This window comes from Odontesthes bonariensis, chromosome 18 (genome assembly GCF_027942865.1).
Source record: "Odontesthes bonariensis isolate fOdoBon6 chromosome 18, fOdoBon6.hap1, whole genome shotgun sequence".
Classification (NCBI taxonomy): Eukaryota; Metazoa; Chordata; class Actinopteri; order Atheriniformes; family Atherinopsidae; genus Odontesthes; species Odontesthes bonariensis.
The window spans coordinates 25,599,477-25,615,583 of NC_134523.1; the positions used below are offsets into that span (position 1 = coordinate 25,599,477).

General features: G+C 42.4%; 1 protein-coding gene across 2 annotated transcripts in view; it reads left to right on the forward strand.

Moving 5' to 3' along the window:
- Positions 1 to 2,158: 2,158 nt before the first annotated feature.
- The window catches only part of erf (Ets2 repressor factor), a 44,489-nt gene continuing 30,540 nt past the window's right edge, over positions 2,159 to 16,107 (forward strand). The window contains exon 1 of one of the 2 annotated variants that reach the window (XM_075449552.1): positions 2,159 to 2,916. In XM_075449552.1, the coding sequence (XP_075305667.1) occupies positions 2,895 to 2,916 (22 nt within the window). In that variant the 5' untranslated portion in view covers positions 2,159 to 2,894. The remainder of the gene's footprint in view (positions 2,917 to 16,107) is intronic. The other variant, XM_075449553.1, reaches the window with a different exon arrangement.

The window sequence follows — 16,107 nt, forward strand, 5'->3', positions numbered from 1 at the left end:
CTGCCCTTTACCTCCCACACACCGCCATTCAAACTAAACGAACACAGGGTGGATGTGAGAAGGCAGTGGGATGACTAATTGGCTGGAAATATGATAAAAAGAAAAGACCCACCAGTGATCCGCGCACTTCTTCTCGTTCCTCATCTCAACCTGCTCTCCAGCTCAGCTCTTGTGTAATTACTGCTCCTTTCTTTTAACCCCCTTCTCCATCTCCTGCCTCCGAGAGTTGATGTAAGAGCTGAAGGGCCCTTCATTTGGAGAGCACGTAAGGCGCGTGTGTGGGAGAAAAAAAAAAGGCTCTAACGCCAGGGGCGAGGCTAGGGTATTTTTAGTGGTGCCAAGGCACCACCGTGAGATAGCTCGGCACCCCCTGGCTCAGCACATTTTTAAAATATTATATTATGCAAAAACGCTTTTTTTTTTTGCTCAAGGATGCCGTTAGTGACCATTTTATTTATTTTCTAGCATTTGTTTTTGTTTTAACTCTTTACTCCCAAAATCAATGTTGAGTTATCTTCAATATTTGTCTCCGGCTCTCTGTTATCCCTGTCAAGCCACAGTCTTTTGAAATGAAGAGGTCAAAATTGAATGTTGTAGGGGAAAACACTATTCAAAGCAAAACTAATACTGCTCCAAAATTTAAAAATGTACTAGTTCGCCTCAATTAGTGAGAAATAATGTGCCTCTGTGAGCACTGGGGGCTGGGCACCCCTAAAGACCAGATCCTAAAATCGCCCCTGTCTAATAAGCACCTTGATGGGCCACACTTACAATCTATGTAAATGCCTCACTCATTCCCGGAGGAATGCGCACCTGTTGATTGGCCTTTCCTTCCTGGCTCGTGTTTAAATGGCGGCTGGCGGCTCCTTGGCTGTCTCGCTGTCGCGGTTTGCAGGTAAACTCGGCGCCTCTGGTCACCCACGGCGGCGGTGGGTCTCCACAGCAACGCCATGACGCGCCAAACGGGAGCGAGCGACAAACTGGAGGCAGCGGTGACTCCGACCAACGAGTGGGTCCTGGACGAAGATCGTCTAATGAGATAACGAGTCCGTCTGAGGGTGAAAATGGCAACCTGAATTATACAGCTCATCATATTATCATTTATAACTGATAAGTGGCCACTTGTTAAAACCACACAGTGATTAATCATCTAGTAGAATAAAATTAAGTTAGTATTATTGTCATTCAAAAAACATCTGTGTCAATATTTGACATGTTTATTAGTTTTCTGTGACACACTTCGAACAGATTTGGCAACCTAGACTGTGGGATATTTAATATTTTTTGTGTCCTAAACAAAGAACATCATCTTCCTATTAGATCATATCAGAATATAATCAGAAGAGACAGCCCTACCTGGTAATATACTGCACATGACGCTGAGGTCATGAGTCCAAATTGCAAGATTTTTCTCATTTTAAGTTTTCATCCAACTTTAAATCCCACCATGAAAGGTTTAAATGTTGGAGTTACAATTCCTGTTCGAAAAGAAAGTTTAAAAATCAAAATTTGCAGGTGTTATTACAACACAAACTCACCAAAATCCTACAATTACTACTCAGACCATCACGTCACTAATAAAAAATTTAATTTTGACCATCATAGATATAGTGGGCCACGTATAATTAATTAAAATGTAAATGTATTTTATTTATACTTTACAGACAGTCCTTACGATGTACCAAAGTCCTTTACAGCAGGTAATTAATAAAGAGAAGAATAAGTAAAAAACAAATAAAAACAATAAAATAACAGTGAAAGCAATAAAATACAACAAAATCAAATAAGATAAAATAACATAAAAGTGTCATCATACTACTGGGTATTAAAAGCAATCCTAAATAAGTAGGTTTTTAGCCTAGATTTGAAGAGGCCCAGGTCAGAAATAAGAAAATTAGAGACTACATACACATTAAAGACTTAAACAAATAGATGAAATAATGCTGCAATTTTATTCGGACATCCAAAGAAACAACTGGAGTAACACGAACAAAAATAATTAACAAGAGAGTCTATTTCCTATTTATTGATATCCTGGGTTTGTTTTATTTAGATTTACACATATTGCTATGGAAATTACTAATAAATAAAGATTCCTCAATTAAGGAAAGAGCAATCTTCTGAAAACATAGACGATCTTTGGTGAGAAGTGGGCGTTCGGTTCCTGTCTCCCTCCCTCCGTGGGTCAGCGTGGGCGGCCCCGTGTGGCAGGAGGAGAGCGAAACACGACACCCCGACCGAGGAAGGGGGGGGGGGTTGAGAGAACACGAAGTGACTGAGTGAGTGGAAAAAGAAAAAGTGTGAGCCGGAGAAAGAGGGGGACAGAGAGAGAACCGAGTTGGCTTCGGTACTTTTACTCCTTCCTGAAGAACCGCTCTTGCCGGGATGATGATGATGATGATGTGGAGGAGGGCTCGACCACGCGACACAGTCGCTGCAAACGGCATGAAAATTTAAAACTCGTCGCATTCCGTTGCTCCAGCTCCTACCAACGGCTCCTACCAACGGCCGCACGACTCCAAACTTTGACCTGCGCCATTCAGACCGGGGCGACAGGATTTTTTTTCCCCCTCTCAGAAGCTTTGGGGCAACTTTTCCACACACGAGCCCCCCTCACCTCACCTCCCTCCCCTCTTCCAGTACTGAAAAACAAACTCTTGGGGCGAAACTTTTTCGAGTGCGCGTCGATGATAAGCAAGAAAGCGAATCTCCATTCGAATTTAAACGGCTGGTTTTCAACGTTCGAACCGAGCTCGAACGGAGCCGCTCGTGAGGAAGGAGTTGGGGTGCCGCTGCTAACGTGGCTAAAGTTAGCAGTTAGCTAACTAACGTCTAAAGTTACCAGTCGACGGGGAAAAGTGACCAAAGTGGGGACACCGAAGACGACAACGAGGATGAAAACCCCGGTAGAGACGGGTGAGTCGATGCCCTACACACATGAAGTAAACTTTTCAGACTCTGCTGTTTGTTCTTTTAAAGATGAAAACAACGGCGGCGGCTAGCTGCTCGTTAGCACGCTAACAGACTCTCCGCTCCGGGGAAAGTGTGACAGAATTATGGCGCTAGAGCGGATCCATCCGCGTCGCTTGTTATTGTTTCAGCACCCGTGTGCAGGCGGCTTTACTCGCAACCATGTTTGTTTCCGACAACGAGCGGACGGAGGCCAACGCAAATACTTATTTTAAAACTTTACATGCACTTTGTTTGACGTGTAAAAGGAGCTTTGATGCGGAGAAATGTTACAGTGAGGGCAGCTGGAGGGTTTCCTGCAGCCAGTGGCGGATCTAGGATATTTCTGAGTAAGGGGCCACAGTGTTCATTAGGGGTGGGCGAAAAAATCGATTCATGTACATATCGCGATTTTTTTTTTTTTTTTTTTTATGGGATGATTTTAAAAATCGATTTTCTCCCCTGAATCGATTATATTACGTCATATCTGTGTCCAGAAAAACTTAATCAATTTATTACATTAAGTTATGTTAAAACTAGCCCACATTTGTGCTGTGTGGACATTTCAATTAATTTTGTAACTATAAACTTTAAAAAAATGCCTCTTTTTGTCTCAGTCTGTGTCAGTCAGTCCAGCAGCTGACGTTTATTTCAACTGATGTGCATTGTTTATGGTAATGACATTCATTCTAGAAGTGTAGGAGTCAACTTGTTTGTTTTTTTTTAAGGAGGAAGAACATTGCAATTACTGATTATATCGAATCGCAATACTTGTAGAATCGCAATTATCAAGAATCGTGATACAATCGAATCGTGACCAAAGCATATCGTCCCACCCACAGTGTTCATAGAGGGGCCAAGTATTTGTCCAACACCCTTGCACACAATTCCCTGTTTTGGTAAGGTACTGTATATACATTTCACCAGTCACACCATGTTCAAACACTTAACTAAACACGTAATTAAAAAAAAAAAAACTCCTAACCAATTTTACATGCATTTTTACTGTACATAGACAAAATGCTCTCAAACACACACACACAGCATTTGAGAAAATCCAGTATTTTATTTCATTTTTTAAAACCTTTTTACTTTTTCACAAATACTGTCAGTTCAAAACATCTCTCTCACAAACATACACAAAGTTGCATGTGGGCGACTACTGTACATTTCACTCCTCTAAAACAGCATTATTCTTCGGTTTTTGTGATGGGAACTGAACCGGACAAAAGACAGATGAGTGACAGGACAGGGGCACGTCAGGGGGCCAATCAGATCTCAGCTGGGGCCAATGCCCCTGTGGCCCCGCCTCTGCTGCAGCGGTGGTGGGGAGTCAGGGTCAGGGCCACGGTGCTCCGCATTTCATCTGATGTTATTACCACACTTCATATTTATTCAAATGTTGTAAAGGATCTGTTTTATTATGCATTTAACAACCAGTGAGTGATTTGAAGGGGTCGCAACCTTGGTGGTAATACACCCACGCTGATGTAAAACAAAAACAAAGCAAGGAAACGAGTTAAAAAGATAAAAACAAACCGTTTTGATGAATTTATTTAGCAGGAAAGCCACATAATAAAGATCCTGTAGCAGAGTAGAGACAAGAGAGGAAAAGCAGTTTTAAATAGAGGATCTGGAGCGGTTTTTTTTGTTCAGCTTTTGTGTACAAAAAGTGACCCATAGTGCACACTTTGTGGAGGGGGAAGTTTTAATCATTTTAAAGTAAAAACCCTCTCATTTCCTCTGGTTAAATCACAGCTCACTGACCAAGATTAAAAAGGTGACCCTGTGATTGGGTCGGTAGCTTAAACGTGCGGGTCAGAGGTGATGATGTAAGCACGCAGTCCTGCTTTCCTCCTGCCACATGCACCGGAACCAGAACCGTGGGGTTTCTGCATCATTTGAACGGTTCCACTGAGGATTCAAAGTGGAGTTTGACCCAGAAATCCAGTGGAATTCCTCTCATTTTTCTGTGACATTGTTGGTTTTCACCGAAATGACTGTGATTTTCCTCCATTGTGCATTTAGGTGCTCTTAAATTCAGTTTAGTCAGAAGTGCTTTGTGGTAACCTCGGGCAGGCGCAGTTCCAGTGCCCATAATAGATGTTTAAAGAGGGGAATGCCTCACCACAACACAACGTCGTAATTACAAATATGGCTTCCATATCTCTTTGCTGCTGGAGATATCGTTCCTCTTTCTGCTGTTGCGAGAGAATCATAAAAGCGTGGTTTATTCAGTTATTACTCGACAATCCGACCCAGATTTACCCACCAACGCCACATCACGACTGGTTTTACTTTTCAGACCACTTTTATTTTTAGAGAACAACTCCTGCCAGCTTGTCATTGTTGCCTATTTCAGACTTCTGAACGCCGCAGTCCTTCCAGACGACTTCCGTTTAGCTTTAAAAGCGGACAGTCTCGTTTTAAGCGAAGGTGACGCGGCGCAGGATATAACTGCCTATGTCTGTGTGAGAATTATTCCCTGAGTTGGTTGTGCTTAAGGGCTTACAGATGGCTTAATGCTGCTGTTTGTGCGACGGCTCAGCTATTAAGCGAAAGCTAACTTTTTTGTTTTGTTTTCAGAGGTTCCTGTTTTGCAGCATTTGCAGCATGCTTCATTCCAACTTCCTTTAGTTTCTAGGGATTAAGTTTAAACGGACTCCCCCCTCCTCAGCCTGAAACAAAGCCGCCTCACTCTGACTTTAAAGCAGTCGCAGAGGTATGGATGTAGGTCACATTTAAACGCCCGTACACAAATATTAATTTACACACGTGTGAAAAAAAACACGGGTCAGCCCTGCCTGTGTTCCTATCAGGAAGGCAGAAGTCTGGCTCCACCAGCACCAGCTCCAATTTTCCACTTGTGTTCCTACTTATATCAACAACGCGCCACATGTGAGACGTCACAGCTGTAGACAGTCAGGACCAGCGGGCCAGCACGCTTTGTTGGGTTCTGTGTGTGCGTGGAGTGAAAGGAGCCACACACGAGCAATTATCTGGTGTCAAGTCTGGCGAGGGCAGGGCTGCTGTTTATTACCGTGAGCGTCGCTTCGGTGCAAATGTGTTTGTGTGTCTGTCACAGTGTGGCTTTACCTGCCAAAGCCAGTGTTTTTATTTGTTTTAATCAACCCCAGGGGAAGCCCGCTTGGTTGTGGGCAGTTAGCTTAACGCACGAGGATAAACTATAAGTGTTTATGCAAACTCAAACAGCTCTAATAATAATAATGATAATAACGCTGCTTTTTTAGAGACCACAGATAATGACCCACAAGCCCACGTCGGTTTCATTTGAGAAGGACGCCGGTGATGGGTGAAGCCGAGTTGTTTGTCTCAGGTAAAGTTTGAGGATACAGATGTGCAGCAACATGGCTGATTTGATTGAAATTAGATAATTTATTTCCTGTCCTTTGTCTCGGTGGTTGGTGGTGGTCTTAAACTGAATGCATCAGATGGATTTATTTTGACAAAAGCAGCTGTTTATCAGATCTTTAGGCAAGGCAAGGCATCTTTATTTATATAGCGCATTTCATACCACAGGCAACTCAATGTGCTTTACATAGAGACAAGGCATTTAAAAGAACAGCATAAAAACAAGCAATTTAAAGAGAATTAAAAAAAAAAAAAATGGAACACAAATTAAAACACAGTTGAAAGCAATCAAAGAAGAGGGGAAAAAGAAAAATATAAACTCAACCATAAGCACACGGAAAGAGAAATGTTTTTAACCTGGATTTAAAAGTGCTCACAGTTGGGGCTGATTTCAGTTCTGCTGGTAGTTTGTTCCAGTTGTGAGCAGCATAACAGCTAAAAGCTGCTTCACCAGGTCCAGTTTGAACTCTGGGCTCCACTATCTGACCTGAGTCAGCAGATCTCAGAGCTCTGCTGGGTTTATACTCTACCAGCATGTCATTCATGTGTTCTGGACCTAAACCATTCTGGGATTTGTAGACGAGCAGCAGAAGTTTAAAATCTAGTCGGGAGCCATTACTCCGCGGCAGTCGGTATGAAATCACGGCAGATGTGTATCGGGGTCCTTTTGGGGAACAGGCCACTCCCCACCCACAGGATGCACTTTTCCCTGTGTTTTTCCTCCCATTATGCTGTTTCTGTGAGTGATCAGGTGGACCTTTGAGTCCTTTGAGTCCACCTGATCACATTCCTGATTACGGCCGAGCCAAGCCTGGACAAGCAGACCCTGGAAAAAGTGCAGCAGAGTGACGTCAGCATTTCTCTGGTGTGCTGTGGAGTGGCGGCCCGGGTCAGCGCTGCTGTGATTATCTCTCAGTGTTGCAGCGGGCCTCCTTTTCCTGGAAGTGTGTGTACGGTGGCTTTGGTGACCCACACCGAGCTTAGCTGTGAGACGACAGGTTGCTCCAGGTGGGACATGCTGGCTAAACAAACGCAGGAAGCCTGACAGTCAGTCTGGGAGATGAAGTTTTCTACACATGCAGCAGTAAAATATCTTCTTTTGTGCTTAAAATAATGGATTTTTATGTACACTTTTTACTCTTTTTGGGGTTGGATTGTGGCTCCCCGTCTCTGAAACGCTGCTCTGCAGTCCCATCGGCGCATTCGGTGGTTTGATTGTGATCGACTCGACAGACTAGTATTCTCAGTGAATGTTTGGCCACACTTTGAGGAGAACAAACAATGCATGGTATTCTTTTCTCTGCAGCACCTCAGCCACATAAACTGCTCTATCAGATTCCTGCCTGAGAGATAACCTGCTTATTGTTCTCAACAGAAACTTTAGACCTTTTTTATTCCAGTGCTACCGCTGCCTGCACGGTCATGATTTTGGTTATAAATACACGTTTTTTTTTTTCCGCGTTTACATGGCTGATGTCATTAAAAAACATGACATTTTCGACCTGTTGCATGCAGCTGCAGAAAGTTTGGGACATTTTGCCGTCAGGGCATCTAGATGTCTGCATGACGGGTGAATCATCCTCACATTGAGCTCTCCACATGACGTTTTAATTATATCCAAACGGGCATGCTTCAGAAGTTTGAGAGGGCTTTGCCTGAGGGCGCCTCGGTGGTTGTTGTATTGCTGTGTGAAAGCATAACATGTCCTCTTGTGCTGGTAAACCATTAGTTGGTAAAAGTGATACTTGTTGCCCTGCTAAAGCAAGGAGAGCTTTATCAGATGAAGATTAATTGCGGGGAGTTGCACCCATTACTCTAACAGGAAGACATATTTAGGCTGCTCCGTAATGTGGTCTGTTTCGGCTGACGAGGCAGAAAATGGAACAGATTTCTTCCTGCATGATTGTCCACACTGAGCCAAGTATTCAATAGGAATAATCTGATTGGAGGCCACTGCGAAGCCAAGGTGTGCCGACGCTCTGAGAACCAGAAACACAAACCTGGCTTCGGATGAAGCGACGACAGCTGCTGCTTCTCATTTGTAAAGTACAGGCGCTTTTAACCCAAAGAATGTGCTCATCAACTGTCTCTGCCAGACAGCCTGTTGGCTCGGTATCTGTAAGTAGTTATGATTGAGTGAATCTGTTTTGGCTCTGTGACAGCTGACCTCCCCCAGCAGCAGCAGGGCAGATAAAACAACAGAGCAGGTCAAGTGGAACCAACGATTCACCTCAGCGAGCAGATAATGTTGAGTTCTGCTGCTCGGCAGATCTCTGAAACACCTGACAGGATACTGGATTTCCGGCTTCTTCTCTCTGATAACACGCAGTTAACATGTGGACTCAGGGGCTTCATGAAATTAACACATATTTGTCTTAATAAAGCTGATTTTTATCTAACTTTGAGATTTTTCTCTTGCTCAAACCAAGGCTGAGAGTGTAGAGATGGGTTTCTGTTTTGTCTGTGCGTGTTTAGTCTGGCTCCATCCCGACTCTTCAGGTGTTGAACGCGTATTATGGCTGTTGCCGGTGGTTTGTGGGAATAAAAAAGCGTATGGGGGGGGGGTCCCTGCTTGGTTTGGTGTCTTTAAAGACCGGATTGGCTGAGGAACGAGTGGACCGACCAACTCGGTGTGGTTCGATAGAATAGTGTTCAAATTACCAGTCTGTTAGCAGTAGCTTTAAAAGCTAAGTGGCCACCAAATTCCATCTGTTTAATTGGTTCTAACAAAGAAGAGTGGTTGGATGCAGTCAGCAGGTAGAGTGACCCGCTGTGTGTGGCTGCCTCCATTAATTCACCATAAAATGGGACCGTTGATGTGCACTTAAATCCATTCGTTGGCAGTTAATCGCACCACCAGCGGAAAGTCTTTAGTAATAGAAATAATCATTTAGAAAGCAGTAGTAGAATGATGCGAAATAAGTTGGATACTTTCTCTCAGAGGACCACCTTGGGAGCCACTTCGGGGAAACTCTGCCAACAGGTTGCAGTGAGAAAAGAGCCCAGTTTGGTTTTGTGGTTGTTTGGACCAGGCTGATCCAGCACAGACCTTTCCTGCCCCTACCCTCGTTGGCATTGCGCCTGCATTTTTTTTTTTTTTTTAAGCTCACACTGCTTTATTGAAAACCAGCAGAAATGCAAAGCCCAATTTTTTTTTTAAATTCATATTTTCTCAAATAAAAACCTGGATGCTTTCTGCTGCAAGTACCAAGGTTATTTCCAGCTCGTGTGTTGGGAATATGATGATATTTCTGGGGAATTCTCCCAAAGTAAAGCCTCCTCAGCTTTTGTGTTTTCTTTACTTAGCCGGTCTGCCCTAGATTTAATGTTTGTAAGATTTAATCTTAAAGTTTTTACACAGAAACTAGAATAGAAGTTTTCATAGAGATAAATAGTTAAACTGGGTCAACACAGCTATTTTCCTGCTAAAGACATTTATATCAATGAATTAGTTTCTGAATGTGTTCGAGGTAAAAAAAAAAAGAAGCGACCAAAGGCCGCCAAGACCACATTCAACCGCCAGCTCGAGCGCACGATCTACGTGCGCAAAGAGGCACAACTCCAGGGCAGAAGGGGAGGGTGGTAAGCTGTGAATAAAGCAGTGTTTCACATCAATATCTCTATAAACATGGTTATCAGTCGGTCTTTATTTTATCCACACGTTAATGTGAAAACTTTTGCTTCTTTTGAACACGTGAACCAAACAAATGAGGAAATATTCAGTTTGATACTCTGATTTTTGTGGCTTTATGTCATCACTGCTCCCACCGGTGAGGCGATGGCGCTAATCGGAGCGGCGATCTCTCTCTCTCTGAAGGACAAGACGCAGAAAATAAGGCCACTGAGGTCTGATAGACCTGAATGTGCGTTACACACCAAGGAGACAAGACTCTTATTTGTTCCCAGCAGCTGAGTTTCTGCTTGGTGTGTCAGGGCCTTTAAGCTGCGGCCTTGTGGTCTGCATCCTAAGCTAAGGCAACAGAGCAGCCATCTTGAATGAAATTAACTGCTACCTCCAGCTGGCCTTGAATTATTTCTGAGCTCTCCTAAATAAGACGGGTCATCTGTAAGGAAATAAAAGAAGTAAAAGTTTGTGCCTTCCTAATTAAACCACCCAAAGTGACTATATGCTAATTAGATTTAGACTATTGGGATAAATGGAAGGTCGTCTTTGTCTTTTAACCAGAAATGTCACTCTTAGATGTCACATTTCTGTTAGATTCGTGCAAAGCGGGACATGTCTGAAAGTTTAAAGGCCTTTAATGAGATGGTATAAAGGTAAATAATGCTGTATTAATGGGGTTAGTCCTTTCAAAGAAAGCCGGGGAAGCTCCTGCCCACAGCTTTTTTTCACATCTGGGAGTTTTGGAGTAAAAACCTGCAGGAATAGAGCAAAGGAAAGAAAGGGATGGATTCTGCAGTTTGCTGCAGTTATTGGTCTGCTGGGAACTCTGTGGCTTTTTCCTCTCTCCCTCTCTCTTATGGCTGTTACTACTCGCCTTGGGAATCAGTGTGTGGTGTGTCTTCATGTTTGATGTGACTCTGTGGGGATGTTGTACGGCTAAAAATCCACACACGATAAAACATAAAGTTTAAAAACTCTAGCTAAGGAACGTGGGGATGGCCTCATCTTCTCACCCAGCCACATTTAGACCAAAAGCACCTTTTTCTCTGTGCATGAAAAATACATTTACACCTTTTTCTCCGTTTCTAGTTCAGTACAAACACACAGTGTCCTGCATGTATATTTTAACTGTTTCCGGAACAAAGCAGGAAGTGAGTCGCGATCAGGTGAAGATCTAAGACAGAACGATGGAAGGTGGGTTGGATTAAAAATTGTGATGCGCAAGTTAAAGACTCGTCGGGCACCGTTAGCATCATGCTCCAAAATGTGGAGTTAAATATTTATATTTCAACATCCGTCAGATCAGAAGACAGTTTGTTGCCTTTTTTTGTAGTATTGACACAGTTGCAGCAGGAGAGATACTTAAAGGGGAACTGCGGTATTTTCAACATTAAGCCTCTTTTATGAGTCGTCTGCAATGTTTTAGAAGCCCCCTCACCGCTTTTTTGAATTTTACTGCTGTCTCCGGTATTTGCCTAATTTTGATTCATCTCAACCTGCTTCAGAATGGCAAGTCATATGCATGTCCTAAAAGGTCCGTAAAAGCACCATAAACGTCCGTTTTCAAAATCATCAACTCACCGGAGTGGTTACTGGTGTGCACTGGTAATCCATATCAAATTTCGTTGCTTCTGTCGTGTTTTATTTGACATTTTGTAAATCCTATTGAGTTCTTTGGAAGACTGGATGTTTGTTGATATTACTCCAGTCAGTTGATATACTCCACGCCATCAAGTGGTGTGGAGTATAGCAAGTCAGAGTCAACTGCTGAGCGGAGGTTTATCCACGGCTGTGAGGTGGCTAAGAAAATAGTTCGAGCATGAACGAGCTGCCAAATAAAACACGACAGAAGCAACTTTTCGCAACGAAATTTGATATGGATTACCAGTGCACACCAGTAACCACTCCGGTGAGTTGATGATTTTGAAAACGGACGTTTATGGTGCTTTTACGGACCTTTTAGGACATGCACATGACTTGCCATTCTGAAGCAGGTTGAGAGGAATCAAAATTAGGCAAATACCGGAGACAGCAGTAAAATTCAGAAAAGCGGTGAGTGGGATTCTAAAACATTGCAGACGACTCATAAAAGAGGCTTAATGTTGAAAATACCACAGTTCCCCTTTAATGTATGGCTGTGTTCGAAACCGCATACTACATACTACATACTTGCAAACTGCATACTTCCATTCTGCATACCACATACTGATCGATCAGACAGTATGCAGAGCGTTTACCCACAATGCATTTCGCTCCTGCCCGAGCCGAAATCAGCCGGCCTGAAGCTGATTTCGCTTAAGCTCTCAACTCTGTAAACTTTAGCAACATTTGAAACCTTTTCAGGCGAGAAAGTAGTCGTTTAGATCCCCAACATTTTGAAAACCTGCCAAAATACCGGCTATTTACAATTTTGTTCCGATGAATTTGGCGCTACTAAAGCTAGCCGCAGTAAGCAACGCACTTCCGGTTATTTTCACAAAATAAAATACCCGTTGCCTTTTATCATAGGGAAAGCCATTACGATACAATTGGTGCTTTTCTTATGAAAACAGGACGTGAACCTACCCTCGTTGTAGCTAACTTGAAACTGCCGTTTTGACAGGAAATGACGATCGGCGACGTCACGTTACTTTGCATCTGGGGTAGTTTGAGTGATGCATACCCAACATTTCGGCGAATCTAGTATGCATCCGGGAACTTCTCGCTTACTCAAACTCGCATACTAACTTAAAAAGTTAGTATGAGTAGTGGGAGAAGTATGCGGTTTCGAACACAGCCCATGTCTCTCATACCGCTACTTCCTGTTAGAACAAGTCTTCTTCGCTGGTTTTGACGGATGAGGAAGCAGTGTGGGGTCCAGTTTCATTTCAATGTTTCCTTGTGGTGGTAAAACAGAACTAAATACGATTCCAGCATTATTCCACCAACATTTTAACACCACAGTCAGATGCAACCCAAATATTTTATTCCACCATTTGTGTAACCAGTGGGTTTCTGCTGCAAGACTCCCTGATGTTTAACTGCATTTATTCTGACAATATCTGCTCCAGCTCCTCCGTTAGCAGCAGGGACTCGCGGTGGGTTTATTACAGACCGGTCAACAGTCATAAATACTGGGGATTACTAGGAGTTACTGGCCTAACCCTCCCAGAAGTGATGGGATAACATTGTGAGACAAGTTGGTTTCCCTCAACATTTTTTTTTTAAATGTGCAATTTGAAGTTGAGCTGCAGAAACAACAAGATATGCAATAAAACGGCAAATTAGATAGATAGATAGATAGATAGATAGATACTTTATTGATCCCGAAGGAAATTCAAGCATCCAGTAGCGGACATAATAAAGCAATAAAAATGTTTATACAATAATAAACACTTTAAAAACAATCTAAGAATTTAAAAAACTGTTTAAAAAATATAAAGTGACCAGTGAAGTGACACGAAAGTGAAATATAAAGTGATCAGTGAAATTCAGAAGTGTCATCACTGAGAGCTGTTGTACAGCCTGATGGCCAGAGGAACAAAAGAGTTTTGCAGTCTGTTGGTGGAGCAGGATTGAGAGTAATTAGTAAAGACTGGTTTCAGACCATAAGGCTTGTCATAATTATTTTAGATAATCATGATCAAACCGTCTTCATTCACGCTTTAAAGCTCGTCTTCTGTGCTCGTCACAACCGCCATGTACAGTTTTTCTATTTATTGCTCTTCATTTCCAGTAAATTGCTTCAAAGGGTTGTTAAATATTTGTTATATCGGGATGTGAATGTCTTCTGTCTTTGTTACCATGGAGACGCCTGCAAGTGAAACGCCCTCCTCTGTTCTCGGCGTAAAACATGAGAGCAGAAGAGGGTTCCTGCACACGATGATGATGATGATGATGATGATGAATAGTCAAGTTATGGACAACATAATCTGAGAAGCTTCAAAGGACGGCCATAAATTCTGGCAGCGATAAGAACGGCGCCGTTAGATTGGGTCGTTGCCATCGGTTAACCATAAATTTATTTCAGTTCAGTTTTCTCTTTGTCACCTGCAGCAAAAAGAAAAGAAAAAATCTGAATAACTGGACAATGAACATGCTGAATTTGTGAGGGTTTTAATCCCTGCGACCCACTTCGTGTCCTCGTGGGTTCTGTGAAAGTCCAGAGTCGCTGGCAGTGACGAATGAGCGGGTTTCTGTGATTCTGACACCCACCCACTCATCTCACCCACTCACAGCATGCGCAGTTTATTAGGGTCTGGACCCCCCACGTGCCATGAAAATGGGTGATATCTGTTTTGCATTAACACTCACGCGCGCGCGCACATGCACTGACACACTCTTTTAATTTTCTCACCAGAGCTCATGAGTGTGTTGCGCTCCTTTGGGCTGCCATCTCCCTGCGGTGACGCCGTCGTGCCTCAGTCTTTAAAGTTTTTACACGGGGAGCGAGCCACTCTGTCTGCAGGCTGGAAGCTCCAGATTTAACGCAATAGAGGAATTAAGACTGCGGTGACTTTGCCGTTGAGGAAAGGCTGACTAACGCACCCAGACGTCACATATGTAGAAAGTCCCGTGTTGGCTTGTTTTGACATATTCAGAAGTTCACAAACGGATTCATCCAGAGCGAATTACTGTCACTGTGATTGTACTGTAAGCCACAAGTGGTAAATAAGTTTTACGAGCCCGTACTGAAGAGTGACGGGTCAGAACCACATCTTTCTGGCATCGCAGCAAATATTCATGTTTGAGTTGAGAACAAACCGAAGAAGAAGTCTGACTCGGTTCAGTGGCAGCTCTCTCTGAACGATGGGTGTGTTTGATATCTTTACGGTGAAAAACCTCCAGATTAAATCTAATCAGCACCTCCCACACACTGAAAAAAACAACTCATAAGATTTACTTAAAAAACCCTTTGTAAGTATTTGCACTCAAATGATTTAAGTAATATTTAATGCTTCAATATCAAGTAACAGTCACTTGCCAGTATCAAGTAAATTTTACTTACCATAAAACATAACAGTTTTGAAGATATTAAATAACATTTACTTAATTACATCTAAGTTTTAAGTTATATTTATTTAAACAAATTAAGTAAAGTCTACTTGTTTTTCATAGGCAGGAACATCATTTTACTCAAATTTTTAAGTAAATTTTATATATCTGTAGTATTTGCTGTTATGAAGTAACTTAGTAGATTTTAACGATACACTTTCAGAGTAAAGTTTATGTAGTATTTCTAGGTTTATGTACATACAACTATTAAACATTTAAATTGTATGAGGAAACCTAAGTAAAACATACTCTTCCCCCATAATTCATGTATTACGTTAATAAAATGTTAAATTTTACTTAAGAAGCTATAGTTCTTACTGAATCTTAAAAGTACAAGGTAGAAATTATGACAGTTACTCTACTTAATAGAGTTTACTTCACCAAAAAGTCACTTTTTTCAGTGCAGGACGGTGAGCACATCACACAGAATTAACGGTGCCTTCGCTAACCGTTAACTCCTCGCTTAGCAACCACTGATCAAAGCTTGATATTCCGAACTCTTGATAACACGACCGGTTACACGTTTAACGTCTGTATCGGTGCCATTTTAATTTGCCCCTGCGTCTGCTTTCTTTCAGACTCGGCTGGCTTCTGGCACCGTTTTATTCCGACACAAATGAATTATTCTGGTCACTTTGACAAAGCATTACAGCCTGATTTATCATCTTTGGGGAAGGGAGTATTGGGAGCTGATGGGTTGAGTGGGAAAGTCGGCCTGGTGTGTCCCTAAATGGTGCTTTAAGTTGTCATTCTGTTTCTCCACATTAGATTTATGCTACAGCTAATGTCTGTTATTTTCCCCTGTTTGTTCTCACTCATTTCTTTTCTTGTCCAAGCTGAAGGTTTGAGGAGGTTGTCACATGTTGCGTAATGGATTCCTAATACCTCAGAGTGCAGTGAAGTTTTATACATACATAAAAGACACATGTAAACACTTGGAATCCACTGAGTCACTGTCAGACATGCACATTTTTGTGTGATAAATGCCTTTGGCACCATCCAGCACACGAAAGCCATCGTTTGATTTCTTTTCTGGCTCCGACTGAAAGCCGTTAAGATGTCGTTACACTTAATTAGAAATGCAGAAAGGATCCTCTGATTCCCGTTATTTAAATTCTGTGTCTGTA